We start from the raw sequence: 18015 nt of genomic DNA on the forward strand, positions 1-18015 counted from the left end.
CGTGATGTCCGGGATCTCATCCGGGACTCCGAACAAATATTCGAACTCCATTCCATATTCAAGTTCTACCATTTCAACATCCAACTTTAAGTGTGTCACCCTACGGTTCGTGAACTATGCGGACATGGTTGAGTACTCACTCCGACCAATAACCAATAGCGGGATCTCGGAGATCCATAATGGCTCCCACATATTCAACGATGACTTTAGTGATCGAATGAACCATTCACATACGATACCAATTCCCTTTGTCACGCGATATTTTACTTGTCCGAGGTTTGATCTTCGGTATCACTCTATACCTTGTTCATCCTCGTCTCCCGACAAGTACTCTTTACTCGTACCGTGGTATGTGGTCTCTTATGAACTTATTCATATGCTTGCAAGACATTAGACGACATTCCACCGAGAGGGCCCAGAGTATATCTATCCGTCATCGGGATGGACAAATCCCACTCGTTGATCCATATGCCTCAACTCATACTTTCCGGATACTTAATCCCACCTTTATAACCACCCATTTACGCAGTGGCGTTTGATGTAATCAAAGTACCTTTCCGGTATAAGTGATTTACATGATCTCATGGTCATAAGGACTAGGTAACTATGTATCGAAAGCTTATAGCAAATAACTTAATGACGAGATCTTATGCTACGCTTAATTGGGTGTGTCCATTACATCATTCATACAATGATATAACCTTGTTATTAATAACATCCAATGTTCATGATTATGAAACTAATCATCCATTAATCAACAAGCTAGTTAAGAGGCATACTAGGGACTCTTTGTTTGTCTACATATCACACATGTACTAATGTTTCGGTTAATACAATTATAGCATGATATATAAACATTTATCATAAACATAAAGATATAAATAATAACCACTTTATTATTGCCTCTAGAGCATATCTCCTTCAATTGGTCCTTGTATTTGTGTGGCTATAGGTACATCGGGTATATCAATAGATGGGATGTCCTCATCATGTGGTTTCTCGATGCACGCCAACGCCACAAAGGCCTCACTCCAAGATGCGGTAGTCACACCACACACTAAGCACCACGAAGGCCTCACCTTATTCTCCGGTGACCCTTGCCATAAAAGGCCTAGGTCACGGTTCCACTAAGGGATTTCCTTCGAGGAGGAAACCAAGCCTTACACAAAGGTTGGGGCACACATCCACAACTTAATTGGAAGCTCCCAACGAATCACCACAAAGGCCTAAGAGCCGTCTAGGGTTCCAAGTAACCAAGAGTAACAAGCTCCTCACTTTCACTTCTACGAATCACCATGGAAAGCTCAAACCAATGCACCAAATGCAATGGCAAGAACACCACAAGGATGCTCAAATCCTTCTCTCTAAAATTCCAACAAAGGTACAAAAGCTATTGGGGGGATAGGAGAGGAAGAACAAAATAAGAGGAACACCAAATTTCTCTCCAAGATCTAGATCTAGTGATTCCCTCACAAAGTGGGGGATTTGATTGGTGAAAGTGTAGATCCATATCTCCTCTCTCTTTTCCTCAAAATTGAGCAAGAATCATGGAGGGATGTGAGGAGAGGGAGCTCTCAAGATGCAACAATTTTGGAGATCAAGAGGAGCAAGAAGAAGTGAGGAGAGAGAGGAGGAAGAAGGCCTTAAAAAGGGTCTCCGATTTTTGCCCGTTGGGGCCAAAATCGCGATTGGCTGGCAGTGCCGGCCTGGAGACACCGGCAATGCAGGCCTGATCCCGGCGACAGTGCCGACCTGGAGTCACCAGCAGTGCCGGCCTGCTCCCGGCGGTAGTGCCGGCATTCTCATGGCGGTAGTGCCGGCCTCCCCGTTTATACCCAAACACCTGATACGAAAACCTTAAGAAATTTTGCATCTGGACTCCGATTTCGATGATCTTGAGCTTGTTGAAATCATAACAACGAGCTCTACAACAATATGCATAGAACATCATAGTCCAGCATGGGAGTGAAGAAACAAATTAATAAATGTTTTACCTATCTATAAAAGACAAACCGATAAAACCTCCAATGTGGAAAATGCAACAACTTGAGTTAGGAGAGTTGGATTTAGGTGAAAACAATTTTATTGTAAAGAGGACGACAAGAGATACCCCCAAAGAGTGAAAATCTTAAGAACAAGTTGGGTATATTTTTCCAAGAATTTAGAGGTGAAACCTCTCAATACAAAGAACCGGGAAAAACTCTAATATCGAAATGCAACAAGTATTTCATGCGAAATCAGTTTCCGATGAATTAGAGCTTGTCATGAGAATAAGCACAAGCTCTAAAACACCACATGGATAAGATACAAATAAAAACCAAGAAAGATGGTGCAAGGATGCAAAGGTTTGAGCTCTCTCTCCAAACGATACGATCGAGTTACTCACTCGAGAGCCCTCTTGATAGTACGGCAACTAACCTATTAACTGGTCTCCCAACTACACCACGAGACCGGTAAAAAAGAAACCCTATCAAGAGAAAACCTTAACCTTGCGTATTCCACTTGAGCTCGATGATGACGATCTTGAACGCAACAAGATGGAACGCCTTTCTTGATTGTGCTTGCTTGATGAAGTCTTGCGGATTGCTCCCCATACACCACTATGGGAGAGCTTCTTCTTCGGTGCATCTTCACATATCCTTGATCACCATATGGATGGCAAGCTGCAAGCATATGACATCTTCGAGATATCTCATCTTGAACTTGCACTACATTTCTCCCTTTTTTGTCTTGTTGGTGTCTTGAAGATACACATGAGAGCTTACTCAATCTTCTTCAAGACATACTTGTCACTTGATATTCTTCACTTGATCCTTGTTGCAACTTTGAAGCCAACATATGGTCCAAACATTTCCTATGGACAGCTCCTACAAATATAACTCAACACAAACATTAGTCTATAGGGATTGTCATTAATTACCAAAATCACACATGGGGGATCCATGCACTTTCACTTGCACACGCTGATCTTGTTGACATGTACACCGAATAACCATGGAGTAAATCGATTGGGAGACTGCTCGATCTGGATCAACCTAGACTATTTTGGAAGTAATTTAGACTACTTTGGGAATGTTTTTGGATTATTATTTGCAATTGTGAATATGTGAGATACCTATGAACTATCTATGTTAAGTTTTCAATGTTGAAATTTGTGTTAAAGTTTAAATTTCAGTTGAAATGTGCTAAAGGTTGAATTTTTATTTGAAGTTTTGTAGCACATGTGATGTAAAATACGTCATCTGCTGGAGCACATTCAGAAGGACAAATGATGAAAAATCTTCGAGAAGCTGATGTTATCTTGAACATCAAGCTGTTGCGAGATGAGAGTAATGATATTACACTTGCTCAATCTCATTTTGTTGAGAAGGTGTTGAGCATATTTTGCTACGCGGATTGCAAATCTTCTCCCACGCCTTATGATCCTAGTGTATTGCTTCGAAAGACTAAGAAGGCAACTAGAGATAAATTGAGATATTCTCAAATCACTGGCTCGATCATATACTTAGTTTGCGCTACGAGGCCTGACATTTCGTTTGCTATGAGCAAACTTAGCTAGTTTGTGGCCATCCCGGAAAATGATCATTGGCATGCTCTTGAGAGAGTGTTGCGCTATCTAAAGGGAACCATGAGCTATGGAATTCACTATACCGTGTATCCAAGAGGACTTGAAGGGTATAATGATTCCAATTGGATTTCAGATGTTGATGAGATGAAGGCCACACATGGATATGTTTTGAACAATGGAAGAAGAGCGCACAATGTTAGATACAACTACTGTCGAAGCGGAATGACTTCGTGAGCTCTTGATGGACTTGCCTATGATTGAAAAACCAATAGCGGTTATCCTCATGAATTGTGATAATCAAATTGTGATTGTCAACATGAGAAGTTTTAAGGATAATATGAAAAGTTCAAAATATGTCAAGAGGAGATTGAAGCCTTAAAAAAACTCTGGAGTGATAGCACTGGATTATGTCCAAATGGCTAAGAATCTGGCAGATCCTTCCACAAAATGACTACCAAGAAACATGATAGACCTTGCATCTGGCATTAAGAGAAACATCAAACAATACAAAGTACCTCAATAAAAACGAAAATTACAACGCAATCCTTGAGATGCCCTTCGTCTTCAACCTCCAGATCGTGTTGATGACACGCCGCTACTGCCGCTTCTCCCTAGGTCGACAACAACGTTGTTGGTTGCGGACAAGAAGTCGTCGAATGGGTCAAGAAGACCACATCCGTCCCGGGGACAAAGAAGAAGGAATAACCGCTGATGAAACTCCATGACGATCCGGAGATCACCATCCAGAAGAAGTCCTCGAGAACCACATCACTCCCACAAGCTTCTCTAGGTCACCTTCTAGACGAGACTCCACCTAAGCGCCGCTCCACCAAACTAAAACCCTAAAACCATGAGAATGTAGCCCTCGTGCCGACACGAGCCGAGATCCAACCCGCCTTTATGACTGCATGCCACAAAAGCGAGCCAGATCAACGACGGTGCCGACGGGAGGCGAAGAAACCCCAATCGCCTCTTGAGCGTTTCTTAGGGGGGTACGGCCGGCTGGATGAGATTTTTATTAGTCTTATGATCGGTTCATCTCGATCGAGCCACTGCCCTTAGCTCGCAATACCTGAACTGGTGTCCAGATTTTTTTAGCACGTGTCCTTTCGATTTCCTGAAACTTAGGTCATTTATGAAACGTTTCATTTTCTCTTAGATATATGCCCATCTGTCCTTTTGATTTCCCCAAACTTTAGGATGCTCCCTTCGGTTCATATTAATTGACTCTAATATAGATGTATCTAGACATATTTTAGTTCTAGATACATCCATATTGAAATCAATTAATATAAATCGGAGGGAGTACCATAATCTCATTAAACCCAGCTACCTGTCCTCTTGATTTCCCCAACTTAGGCCATTTATAAAACGTTTTTTTCTAATATTATAATCTCAGTAAACCCAGCCCAGCTGTCCTCTTGATTTCCCCAAACTTAGCCCATTTATGGAATGTTTTAATTTCTGGATACGCAATAAAAATCTTCCAAATCTTTTTGTAGAAAATAATAAATGCAAAATATCCGATAAAAGGGCCTCCACAGTTTGCCGAGGGAAGGCAAGCCGGGGAAGAACGGAAGGTCTTCCTTCTCAGTTCATTCCACTCTAGCCACCCCCATTCCTCATCGAACCCCAAAATCCCAATCCGATTTCTCCCCGGACCCATCCGAATCATTCGGCTCCCTGTCGAAATCCATGCTCCCACTCCCACTGATCGCCGCAAGCTCCCGGAGCAAGAACTCCTCGGTCCATGGACAAAAACCCTCTTTCGATTTTCCTACTCCTTGACTCCTGACTCCTGAGTCACGCTGCTCAGATCTCTACTATAGTCTACCACCGTGCCGGCGCCTCAATCCTGCCCGCCGACGCCTCAGTCGCTACAGCGATTGGTTCCATCCTACTGATCTGGATCCGCCCCTCATGGCGGGCGAGGAGGCCGCCGAGGGAAGCCGGAGAAGGAGGCGGATGGATCTAAACCTCTACCTGGGCCTCCCTCCGTTGCCACGGCCTCCAGGTCGGCTGGGTGCAGCTATTGATTGCCCACCGACCATTCCCGTGGCGGACGCGCCAAGAACGGACGAGCCGGCAGGATTGCCGGCACCAGAGGAGGTGCCGCCACTGCCCGTGGTATACTCGCCGTCCAATGCGCTCTCCACGCCGGAGCTATCACTGATAGATCCGATGCTCTTTGATTGGCTTGATGGCCTGAGTTCCGACAGCGAAGAGCAGGCTTTTGATGCCGGTGAACCGGCTGTGGCATTTGATGCACCACCCTCACTCCACGGTGCCAACGCCTCACCACCACCACTGCCGCCAGCGTCACTGCCGCTTGCTGGGCTGGAAGGGCTTCCCCTTGAATGTCTGGAAATGCTTTCTCACCCTGGTCGGTTGGCCCCTACCGGGGGAACAGAGATGGTCAGCACCAGGGTGTTGAGGCATTCCGTTGGGGGTGCAATTGAAGACATGGCGCCTGAGCTCCGCCTGCAGCGGTTGATCCAAGTCAGCGAGCAGCACCGCATTGTGCGGAACCGCAACCAGCGGGCGACCAGTCCAGACGCGGAAAGGCTGGTGCAGGCCATCCACCAGTCTCATAGTTCTCTAGATGCATTAAGGCGGCAGAAGCTTGACAAGATGGGAGCTGACAAGAAGGATGGGAACTGCGGATGCAGCTCCAGTTTCGAGTGCAATATCTGTCTTGAAGCAGCTAAAGAGCCCGTGGTTACACCGTGTGGCCACCTATTCTGCTGGCCATGCTTGTACCAGTGGCTCCATGCACATTCAGCCCACTCTGAGTGCCCTGTCTGCAAGGGAGAGGTGCTCGAAGTAAACGTCACACCGATTTATGGAAGAGGAGGCGATGAACGAGACGCGTCCAGCAATGATGTCCCGCCCAGACCGCGCGCAAACAGGAGCGAGGGCTTGAGGCAGCAGCTGCAAATGCCAGACACGAGAGGCATTGCAAGCCTGGTAAGGCGGTTGATAGAAAACCAGGATATAGTGAGCGGCCAGGCACCTCCACCTGTAAGCGGGGTTGAGGTGACTGGGCTTCCTGCAGCCCTGTCAAGGGCTAGGGTTGGGAGACAGCAAAGACGTAATCTTGCTTCACCCTCGGGCAATGCTACCCCTGATAGTGGCAATCAGGTCCAGTTGCCGTCTTCTAATTCCAATAGTGCTGCACCGACAGATCCTCAGCAGTCATCATCTTTCGAGCAGGCGTCGACTTCTAGCACCATGGCTGTTATAGTTGGGCAGGCAGCCCAAAGTAGGAGGTCCAGGCCTTCGGAGTCTACAACCACAAGAAGAACAAGGAGGAGGCAGCAGCAGTAGGTAAAAATTGGCGCTGCCATTTGCTCCAATAAAACCTATAGATCATACCCCATTGTTACCATGGTTAGCTCTAAAAACATGTCAAAATTGTAATGTATATGCTAGCTGTTGCTTGCCCATGTATGTACCTTCTTATTTGCTCCAATAAAACCTATAGATCATGCCCCATTGTTACCATGGTTAGCTCCAAAAACATATCAACATTATAAGGAATGTATATGCTAGCTGTTGCTTGCTCATGTATCATGTATGTACCTTCTTATTTGATCAAATAAAACTTATATATCTTGCCCCATTGTTACCATGGCCAGAGCTCCATAAATATGTCAACATTAAGGTAGGAATGTATATGGTAGCTGTTTTCTTATGTATGTACCTTCTTCATGGGAAAGGAATCGAACTTTCAGTTTCAGTTTCTTTATTACCATGTATCCTGGGATAAATTTCCCTAATATTGCATTATGTGTTACTACGTATCTATGTACCTGTATGCCATTGTGTTTCATGATACTGAAGCTCGAAATTTGGAGATAGTCAGGCGTGCATTCATTTGCTCAGCTACAGTTTTTGTACTGTCACTGATGAAGGTAGCAACAAATCACCGTTCTTTTCTATTTCATGGGTTTCTTAATGAATTAATCTGGTGTCAACGAAGAATATGGCGTCCAGGTCTTGGATGAATCTCTCTCTCTCTCTCTCTCTCTCTCTCTCTCTCTCTCTCTCTAAATAAATTCCTTGCGATCTGAAATGCTAGTCCAATATGAATGTCAGCAAATATTGCATTATATAAGTACAAACCACTGCCAATATAGAAGAAATTTTGATATATGCTTCTGCAAAACATGAAGAGTCCTTCCGGATTTTCCACTGCAGCCATATGTATTTTTGTAGCATGTTCTGTACAGGCAATGTGTCCCAAAAGCAAGCAGTTGTCTAATTTGAGCCAAATGCCTCACGGGACATTGGATCATAGGCCTACTTGCTTCCTTCCCTTTCCCAGCTCTCCAGCCCTGATACCGCAGTCTCCCCTCCATGCTGTCTCTGCCTCTGCGACTGCAGCCACCGCCACTTGCTCGCAGCTTGCAGGTCCCGCTTCTGCGACTGTGGCCGCCTCCACTTGAGGAGCCTGAGCAGCTGCAGCAGAAGGGCCCGTCAGGTGATGCCTGGGGAAGGAGGGGATGCAGCATTAGGGTAGGAGGCTAATTGAGCACTCTTTCTTTATCAGCTTGCTTGTGTGTCCTCCTGTAGTGATCTAGTTGCAGATCACTAATTTCAGTTTCCAGTTTGACTTGTAATTTCAGTAAGTGAGTGTCTTTCAGTAAGTTGCAATCTGCAAAAAATTGCATAAAAATGATCATTGTTCATACTTAACAGTGAAGCTACTTGTCTTGTTGTCTGATCGACATATGATCCTCTGCTTGTATTTTATAGTAATTTCAGGAGGTCTCCTCATCAATCACCCCTAGCACTATTTTTTTGTTCGGCCACTTTACCATTTGGCAGTACATCACAAATTTTCACTGATGTGAATACCACAAAACTTAGCCGTTCGACTGCGATTACATAATCAGATTATTAGAAACATCATGTCGATGCCCTTCACTGCCTTTCCTTCTCCACAAGTCTCCTCCCGACGTTTAATTATGTTTATAATACACAGTTTGGTACTTGATATCTCACATTCTCATGCGGCACCTCTGGATTTTTTTATCTGATAGAAACACATCTCTGAATTTTGTCTTGTGTTGGCGGAGGATCATGTGTCGATCGGACACTGGGAAGGTGTTATGATGTGGACCAGAAGAGTGCAGGGATGAAGCGTTCTTCTGCTTGTGTTTCTCTTCTCGAACGAGTCAGGTATATGCGTAATTGTGCAGCGTTTGCTTTCGGTTCAGCACATCAAGTTTCTTTCTCTCTTCCTGTTTTTCATTATTGAGGTTCCTAGTGTGACCTTGAAATGCATCGCCATAAAGTGGAGTAACTTTCGTGGATAGTAAATTTTAAGCTGTGAAATACATAGCCTGCAGTTGCTCTATACTCCTTTTCATGGCTTAACTGTGGTGAAATTGGTACCACCGTGATTTTGGAAGAACAGAAAAACCATATGAGTTCTGGTATATTAAATTGTATTGAGCTGCCTTTAACTGTTCCATGTATGAACCATCAGTACCTTCCTTTCAAGTGAGCAGGGAACCAAATCTCAGCTTGTTAGAGCATGGCTTTCCCATAGCTGCTCCTAGTTACTAATCTGATTTTTCTGTGTAACAAATCTGATTGTTTTTGTAGGCTATAGCCTGTCTAATACACTTGCATTTAACATATTATGCATGTGTGGTCCCCTGACTTAACACTTGGCTGATTTATTAAGCTTTTAATTTCTCCAAAAGTTCCAATACACTTGTAATTTAACATATTAGCATGTGTGTTCCCTGACTCAATACATAACTGATTTATTAAGCTTTTAATTTCTCAAAAAATTATGATCTGGTTTCAACCTTTCTAGGCTTTTCTAACTGTAATTTTTTCCATCTCTATTTTTCCGCGCAGTATGTGCTTAAACTTGAGGAGACCTGATTGCTGAAGGCATATCAATGTCCTGGCCTAGGCCTAATCTCAGAAGACGACTCTCAAGTTCTGAGCTTGTTACATAGAATGGATATTATTATAGGCTGAACATGAGTTTGCAGTTACAAAACAGATCTTTCTAGCAAAGAGGAAAAATATGATGTGTTGTATGACTCCTGAGCACTTGCAGTTCTAGAACATTCTATGGATTTGGTTTGTTTTTTATTTTGACTTTTTAGATGCAGTAAAATGCTGATAAAATGACAGGCTTGTACATGCCATGAACACCTTAACTGTATGAAACCATGGGCCAGCTTGCTTTTGTTTTACTTATTCAACTGAGCTCTAAATATGTTATACTCTTGCTTGAGCTGTAGTGTTAACTTTAGTTGCGAACAATCAAAAGTCTCATCTTAGTTCCAGGCATTTTTCTTGATTGAAAGCACAGATTTACACATGGTGGCAAAAGCTCTTGGTTGATTACATTTAAGATGGGAAAAGTTGGGAGTCCTGTGTGATGAAGTTTTTGGACAAGTTAGTTGATATTTTTAAGACAAGACACGTTGTGGGACTTGAACAGGAGAAGAGGCCTATTTGGGAATCATTTGCCTTTTCATATTCAGTAGTGCAATCCTCTAGCTTATAACCAAGCAGGAATGCTTATGCTGCGTGAACCGAACCAGTACAAGTTGGTTCACTAAATAGCTTGCTGCAACACCAGACCATGAATTACACAATATATTCTCGAAGCTTTTAAACTCCTCACGGGGCGTGAACAGAACGGTTCATTTCACCCTTCTTCAGCTTGGCAGCACCTCCAGTACTGTCCTTTTTTTTTTCAAGAGTACACCGAAGTACTGTCCGTTTTCAGGACCACATTCAGGGCCTGAATCTCTTGCGCCAGTAGTAAACCCATTCGGCAAGGTACGAGCTCTGCGCCTTCAGCATCAGCAGTGTGGGGGGAACGAAAGCTCCATGATGGTCACCAATGACCACGCCTCCCCTTCCGTTACCATCCGCGATGCGAAAATGCCCATCCACATTGACCTTGATCCAATTTTCATCAGGAGGAAGCCATCTGTCCTTTTGTTGTACCCCAGCAGGCGTTGTAGGATTCTGCAGATTGCGCCATTCTTCAACATCAGCCACAGTTCTCAAAGCTATGGATTTGGGGTCTTCCATGTTCTTTGACACACGTGCATCGTTCCTTGCCAGCCACAGCTTATAAGCATCATGTTTCATTTTCGGTGCATGTTTAACTTTGGTTTTGGATGATGATGCGTTGATGCTTGCTGCACTGGATAATAATTATTTTTTTAGTGCTGCACCCAATCGTTGACCTGTGTACATGTGGCTAATGATATTTGTCGTCTGATTGGGCAAAAGAACTAAACTGTTGAAATTTGCCATATGTTTTAAGCTGTCAGTTGCATGTAATAAGCTGTACTGTACATGCTTTAAGTTGTCATGCGCATGGGTGGGGAACTGATTTCAACCCATAAGCTATAGCCACGGTTCCTGAAATTGGTTTAGTTCGACTTATAGGTGGAGACGGCTTTTGCTTAATTTGAGCTGGTGCTGATACACATTTTGGTGGGTTTGGTTCGCATTTTACCTTGGACAAACTGTTTGGGATACCAAATGAAAGGTGCACTTTATCAGTTGAAGTGTGTACATGCTGGGATGGTCATGTATCACATGCTCCATAAAAAGAGACTGGATGATTGATGCTCTGAAGAAATGGCTCAACTAAACATTGAAGTTTTCCTTTTCATCCTGATCCTTCAAAGCCACAATATCATGTCTTGTACTGTTCTATCAGTCTCAGAAGGCTATGTGTCTCGGCGTCGGGCATTGCACCCCTCAAAATCATTGTCCTTACAAAATCTGGGTCGTAAACTTTTGCCTTAACATAAGCTTTTAGAAGGGTATTATACACAAAGGAATTCCGACAGTACTTTGATTCATTCAGTTCTGCAAAAACTCTCTTGGCATTTTCCAAGTCACCAATCTCTGCAAAGTTTTCAAGCAATAAATGTGTGGTCTCCAACCATGGTGTTGAACTTCTCACCTTCCTGGTGACGACTTCTTTCTTTCCCATATCCATTGTGTTCAAAGCTTGTTTCATAAGACCTGCTTTCAAGCATCCCAATGCCAAGTGGCGATACGTAATAGCATTCGGTTGACATCCACTTGCTCTCATTTCTTTGAACACGGCCGATGCTTTATCCACAAGGCCATGCCTGCAGTAAACTGATAGCATGGAATTGAACTGTTCTGTAAGCCTTAGCTTTCTTGTTGATTTAATCTCTCGCCATATTTCTTCTGCCTGCTCAACAGAGCCAACCTTTCCGAATGCTTCAATTGCTAGTGTGAAGCTTTTGGATCGGACATGAGGGAGGCCTTGCATGAGATTCCACATCATCTTTAACTCCTTTTCCTTTCCAAGGTATCCATACAAAATAAGAAGAATTTCCTGTGTAGACCAGTTTGTGCCTGTCATAGAATTCTTGATGGCTTCTATATATGTCTGGGAAACAGTATATAGCCTTGCTACAGCATGTGAAATTGCCAGAATGCCATAGGTTATCTCATTTGGCTCAATCTTTGCTCTTTTCATATCACTGAACACCCTTGCCACTCCATCAATGTTGTGGTCATTGGCCTGTATTTTCAGTAAGATGTTGTAGGTTGACGTGTGTGGGGTCACTCTGCTGGCTTTCATCTGAGCAAGGATCTTGGAGATAGTCTTCCTACGCCCCTCAGAAGAATGGAGGATGATCAAGCGGTTGAAAACATACGGCGAAATTGGCAACGACAGTTCCCTCATCTTCCTCATGTAACCGTATGAAAGCTTAATCAAGCCCAACTCCAAACAAGCCATTACAAGATTATTGTAGAGCAGCTCGTTCCGGTATTCCTGAGGTATGCGGAGGAATAGACTTTCAGCTTCAGAAATGCCATGAACTTTAGCCGTGAACTCTAGGAGATACGAGTAATCAAGTTCACTCAGCTTGTAGGGCCGCTCCCTGATCACCCACTCCATGACCTGTAGTTACAAGATGCAGGTGTCAAACGAAATGCAGAAAAAATCTTTGTATCTTGATTTAGTTGACACCATTCATACATAGAAAGGAGCTAATTTCACCGTAATGAGCCGAGCAATCATTCCATGTAAGGGTAGAAATAATTAGCAGTCATTCGCATAATCATTGAATTCAGATTCCACATAGACAAGCAGCACAAACAAAATTCATATCCTCTCTGCATCTTTACACAGACTGGCAGGCAGGCAGAAGGAAAGATAGAGAGAGGGCTTGAAGGTTTGCAGAAGAAACGCTAGAAGGCTGAAAGTGGTTTTCATCCATGCACAACTACAGAGATCACTAGTCTGCGAGAAAATGCTCGTTGTGTAAACACAGGGTGTAGTGTTAGGTGTTATCTTACTCAACTAACCAGGGACACGAAGCAACACAAACTGAGGATCGATGAAGCTGAGACAAGAAATCGTAGTACCTGCAGGCCTGTGCGGTGGAGGCGACGGCGCCGCAGGCGGTTGATGGCGTGGAAGACATGGCCTCGGTGCACAGCGCGGCCGGCGGCCATCCAGCCCCGGATGGCCATGGATACCGATGCCGCCCGCTCCAGCCGCTGTGCCAGGGAGCCCTCATCTTGCTCCGAGTCATCAGCGGACTGCGCCGATGCAGGAGGAGGAGGCGCCAGGGGTGCGCTTCCTGAGCTGGTGAAAAAGGTTGCAGCGGTGGAGTGGATCGGCAGCCGACGGCACCGCAGCAATGCGCGGAGCTGCAGCAACATGGCTGGGGCAATTCGCCGAACACCTGGCGCGCACGACGCCTCTGGCCTCAGTCCGCCTCGCCCACCAACACTCCGGCAGTCACGGTGCGGCGGGAACAGCGGCCGCACTGCTCAGAACCTCAGATGTCGTATGGAGGCTCCGCCGAGGCCTGCCGCGCGCGTCTAGGGTCCCTAGTCCCTCTGAACAAAACCGTGCTCCGCGCTCCGCGTTGGCTCTGCCGTGGGAAGGATGCGGTGCGGCGGCCTGACGAGCACCGATCTCAACGCCGTGGAGGAGGAGGCAGTCCCTCCGGTGGCGAGGCGAGGCGATGGCCGGGGCCCGGGGATCAAGTACTGTACCACCGCGTCGTGGACGTCAACTCCACGCGCCGCTTGGTGCCCGCGAACTCAGTGTGGGGCTGATCGGGAGAGTCTGGTCCCGTTGTGCTGTCGTGTGCAAACGGATCGGATAGTACCTTTTACATATTTTCAAAACGAATATACAGTAGATTCGATGTTGTTGAATACAAATGCGGAGAATACGGATGCAGACAGATGTTTTTCAATTTGGTATGAATACAAATGACAAAATAATATGCCATATCTTATTGTGAGAGATAAATATACTGATATGATACATAGTGGTTTCAACTACAATCACACAAAAAAACACTTTATAAGTTTTTTAAGGTTGGATAATTGGCATAACTAGCTAGAATTACTAAAATAGGCTCACATAATTTTATTCGGATGCAGACATATCCAGTTCCATATCCACATTTGCTTCAACATTCAATACCATATTTGTATTTGTATTTCTAAAACATATCCATTTTCATTTCATCCAGATACGATATTATAATGACGATTATCAATTTTCCAAGTACGAATGTTACATGATATGGACTATCCGCTACCAATTACCACCATGTGGTCTGACTGGTGTGCACGGCCGACAACGTTCTACTTCCATTTGGGTAAGTATGATTTGATTTTTGTTCCAAAAAATATATTTTTCATCTAGAGTAGAAAAGGGATGATTTTTTTTTCATCTAAAAAGTAAGTATGATTTATTTTTCTCTTAAAAGAGATACAGCTAAAAATTTCTTTTTTCAGGAACACTACTATATATCATACAAATATTCGCATCAGAAAATACATTTAGAACTAGGTATCCGATTAAGTATTTATAGTAATCTCTTTTCCAAACAAAAGGGGTTGACGGTTGAATATTCTTTCTAAAGAGCTTCAATAGTATCTTCTTATCACAGTGATGATTTTAGCTCTTCTTTCTTGTTCTATTTTCTCCACCTTCCAAGTTGTCGAATTTCCAACAAATTAGCACGCTAGATCAAGCATCGGTTCTTTTAACTAAAATACCACGGGGAACAAATTAGCACGCCATATCTAAGAAAATCAATCACTCAACCAGTCGTGAATTTGTCTAAATCAGCGACACTTATTATATCAGAGGGAGTATAATAATCAATTGAATCTGTCATCATATTTTACATGCCAATCAAATACCACGATCAGAGATAGCACCATATCTCACACTCCCAAGTACCGGTCCCAACCAAATGGACAAAAATAAAAAAGCGTCTTTAATGGTGTTGTTCTTTGATCATTGCCGACCAAAGGGCTTGGACGATTTGCCAGGGTCACACATATTTGAAGTTCTTCCCAAACATATGCTAAGAACAATAGATACACAAATTACAAACGTGGAGCTTTCAACACTGACACCCTCAGAATCCGAAATAAGATGTTCAAATATCATACCTGAAGATAAAGCAAAGTGTTGGCCAAAAAAAATGTTATTCCAATTTTCTCTTCTTGACTGACCTTGCTTTGACTACTAACCTGATACAATTTGATTGAGACGGAAATATTAGAGCGAGAGGAGTGAGAGAGTAGGGATCATATGCTCTAATAATGTACTTGCCAGGTATTGTTGCTGGTATTGGTAGTGGTAAGCACCTCTTTTGGCACAAACAAGTGGAAAGACCAATGTAATGGTTGAAAAAACTTACAGGTCTTGTGTGAATACCTTCTCCAGACATCACCCTGAAGAGAGGATAAGTTACATTACAAGAGGACTAACTAATGGTGAAAGCCTCTCAGAAGATTTCATTTCATCAATTTAATTAGTGATCTATAACAAAATCTCGAATACACTAGCGATATGTTATTTTTTTTTCATTAAGAACTTGTGCCTGTAATCTTAGTTGTACAACAAATAGATGTTCAATAACAGAAAAAAGAGGGATATAACAGCAAAAATCTGACAGAAGAGATCGGGAAGCAGGTGAAACAAGCAACCTGAATAGAGATAGATTATCGTTGAATAGGCAATGCGCAACTTCAGAAAGCTGTTTTTTCCTACTTGCCAGAAATTAATTTTCAAGATATCTGCAGTTTACAGTGAGGGCAAGTTAGTGTCAATTATTGAAAGCATAAGATGCATAGCTAGTATACAACTGGGATGGATATTGACAGAGATAGATGTATTGAGTAAAGGCCTAAAGGGTGATGGATACCGACCAATAATGAACTTCCTTAAAATGACTGGAATTTCTCAAGTACCAATATTTATGCATCAATATGCCCAAGCAAATGCCAGCAAAATCAACAATCCAGTATATTTGAGCCTACATAGAGAAGACAAGAAAGATGGTGAACAACTGAGCAATGGAGCCATCAACCACCCAAACATTTGAAGAGTTGTACGTTGAGTTATCGACTGACCCAATTTTTCAAAGTGACTACGATCAATAAAATGGAACTATGCAGCCTGCACCCAACTACTCCCAGGCATCTTACTCAAGCCTCTGTCTGTCATTGTCTTCCTTAACCTCTTAACCTTGTCCCATTTGTTTGCTTGTGCATATATGTTCCCCAACAGTATGTAATATCCACTGTCTCCAGGCGCCAGTTGAAAGCACTTGGAAGCAACCAGTTCCCCAAGCTCAGCATTGTTGTGCAACTCGCAAGCAAGAAGCAAGGCTCCCCAAACGCTAGCGTGTGGCTGCATTGGCATCTGGATGATAAGTTGAAATGCCTCATCCAGCTTCCCGCTACGCCCAAGGAGATCTACCATGATGGTGTAGTGTTCCATTGAAGGCCTAATCTTATACTTGCTTGACATGGAAGCAAAGCAAGCATGGGCTTCTTCCATTAGCCCAGCATGTTTGTATGCAGACAGCAATCCCACAAAGGTCACTGCATTAGGACGAATATTTGCACTAGACATCTCCTTGAATAAAGATATAGCTTCGTTTAACTTGCCATTCATCCCGCAGCCAACAATCATCGCACTGTAAGACACTACATCTCTTTTCCTCAAGCCTCTGAACAAATCAAAAGCGCTGTCAATCCGCCCAGTCTTGGTGTATAAATCCAGCAGAGCAGTGCGCAAGTGATCGTCCAGTTCAATTCCCACGGAACCCATGTAGCTCTGGACCCACAGACCGAACCTCAAGTCCCCCAGCTGCGAGCAAGCCGAGATGACAGACGAGAAAGTTTTCTCATTGGGCAAAACACATACATGCGGCTTGAGCATCCTGTTGAAAACTTCGATCGCCTCCCTCGCACAGCCGTTCTGTGCATAGCATGAAATCATCGCGTTCCATGCATAGAGATCATTCTTGTTCTCCATCCGCTCAAACAGGCCAGCAGCAGCGTGGACGTCGCCGGCCTTGGCGTAACCAGAGATCATGGTGATCCAGGAGACGTTACTCCTGATGGGCATCTGCTCGAACATCTCCCTCGCTCTAGCCAGGTGGCCATGGGCGATGAGCCCACAGAGGACAGCGTTCCAGGACGCAGCGTTCCTCTCAGGCATCTGTTGGAAGAGCTCGATGGCGCTGTCGAGACGACCGGCCTTGGCGAGGCCGGCGACCATAGAGTTCCAGGACACAACGTCCCTCACGGGCATCTGGTCAAATAACGCGCGCGCGGCGGGGAGGTCCCCGGAGCGGAGGAGCGAGGCGATGAGCGAGTTCCGGGAGACGAGGAGGGAATGAGGTGCCTGTGCTCCCGTAGGAGGCGTTTCGTCGAGCAGGCTGCGCGCGGCGATGGGGTCGCGGGAGTAGAGGTGGGCGAGCGCGGCGTGTGGGTAGGGGTGCATGAGGAGGCCGAGGCGTAGGAGGTGAGCGTGAAGGGAGGCGGCGGCGGTGGCCGCGGTGTGAGCGGGGAGGCGGGAGACGGACTTGAGGACGGCGGCGAGGGCGAAGGGGCAGGGGCGGTGGGCGGCGACGGAGCGGAGGGATGAGAGGTAGAGCGCGATGGCGCGGCGCGGGTGGCCCTGGTCAGCGGCGGCGCGGATAGCCAGCGTCGACGGAGAGTTGACGTGGGAGGCAGTATGGGTCGGCATGGACCGCTGCCTATGCTCGCCGGCGACTTACTTTCCGGGCAGGGGAAAGAGAGACAACACACTCAGCTTTAGAGCATCCTCGGCACCTGAAATCCCTCTCTCACGGTCTTCGACCGCCCGCGCGGTCATTTTCAACTTGCTAAGCGCTACCTCATGCCTGGTTTTTGCCCTATTCCCGCCGCAACTCTTTGCGCTCGCGTCCGCGCATGAAAAAATTAATCGCCGCTGCTGATATTCAAAAAAATTAATCCACTCAGTGACCCCAACCCCAGGTCATCAAAGTCGAGCTCAACACCGACACCATCCGCACCTAGCCAACCAGCTGGACGCGCAGCCCGGAACAACCCCAGCCGTCCTTAGCAATAGCACGGTGCCCCGCCAATAG

General features: G+C 45.0%; 3 protein-coding genes across 4 annotated transcripts; 1 reads left to right on the forward strand and 2 right to left on the reverse strand.

The window, feature by feature from the left end:
* Positions 1–5123: 5123 nt before the first annotated feature.
* LOC124687794 lies at positions 5124–7190 on the forward strand. The gene has a single exon (XM_047221541.1). The coding sequence runs from the start codon at positions 5489–5491 to the stop codon at positions 6893–6895; it is 1407 nt and encodes a 468-aa protein (XP_047077497.1). The 5' UTR covers positions 5124–5488; the 3' UTR covers positions 6896–7190.
* A 3620-nt stretch (positions 7191–10810) lies between these two features.
* LOC124654245 (pentatricopeptide repeat-containing protein At1g07590, mitochondrial) lies at positions 10811–13084 on the reverse strand. The gene is made up of 2 exons (XM_047193264.1): positions 12977–13084; positions 10811–12509 (listed from the first exon to the last, which is right to left on the reverse strand). Exons 1-2 carry the CDS (start codon positions 13082–13084, stop codon positions 11259–11261), a joined length of 1359 nt encoding a protein of 452 aa, XP_047049220.1. The 3' UTR covers positions 10811–11258.
* A 1690-nt stretch (positions 13085–14774) lies between these two features.
* LOC124682961 (pentatricopeptide repeat-containing protein At4g22760-like) lies at positions 14775–17630 on the reverse strand. 2 transcript variants are annotated; one of them, XR_006996507.1, is made up of 5 exons: positions 16004–17630; positions 15800–15906; positions 15578–15667; positions 15038–15322; positions 14775–14949 (listed from the first exon to the last, which is right to left on the reverse strand). XR_006996507.1 is itself a non-coding variant. In XM_047217556.1 (2 exons), the coding sequence occupies exon 1, from the start codon at positions 17628–17630 to the stop codon at positions 16041–16043; it is 1590 nt and encodes a 529-aa protein (XP_047073512.1). In that variant the 3' UTR covers positions 15683–15906; positions 16004–16040. The 2 variants fall into 2 exon arrangements, 1 of the variants encoding a protein (XP_047073512.1); XM_047217556.1 differs by lacking the exons at positions 14775–14949; positions 15038–15322; positions 15578–15667 and having other exon boundaries at positions 15683–15906.
* Positions 17631–18015: the final 385 nt, after the last annotated feature.

Source organism: Lolium rigidum, chromosome 1 (genome assembly GCF_022539505.1).
Source record: "Lolium rigidum isolate FL_2022 chromosome 1, APGP_CSIRO_Lrig_0.1, whole genome shotgun sequence".
NCBI lineage: Eukaryota > Viridiplantae > Streptophyta > Magnoliopsida > Poales > Poaceae > Lolium > Lolium rigidum.

Excerpts from the sequence above, each read along its gene's own strand:
- LOC124654245 (XM_047193264.1), bottom strand. The coding sequence starts at position 13,084 with ATGGCCATCCGGGGCTGGATGGCCGCCGGCCGCGCTGTGCACCGAGGC. Across the intron at positions 12,510-12,976 it reads TCCACCGCACAGGCCTGCAG|GTCATGGAGTGGGTGATCAG; the intron begins GTACTACGATTT and ends TTGTAACTACAG.
- LOC124682961 (XM_047217556.1), bottom strand. The coding sequence starts at position 17,630 with ATGCCGACCCATACTGCCTCCCACGTCAACTCTCCGTCGACGCTGGCT.
- LOC124687794 (XM_047221541.1), top strand. The coding sequence starts at position 5,489 with ATGGCGGGCGAGGAGGCCGCCGAGGGAAGCCGGAGAAGGAGGCGGATG.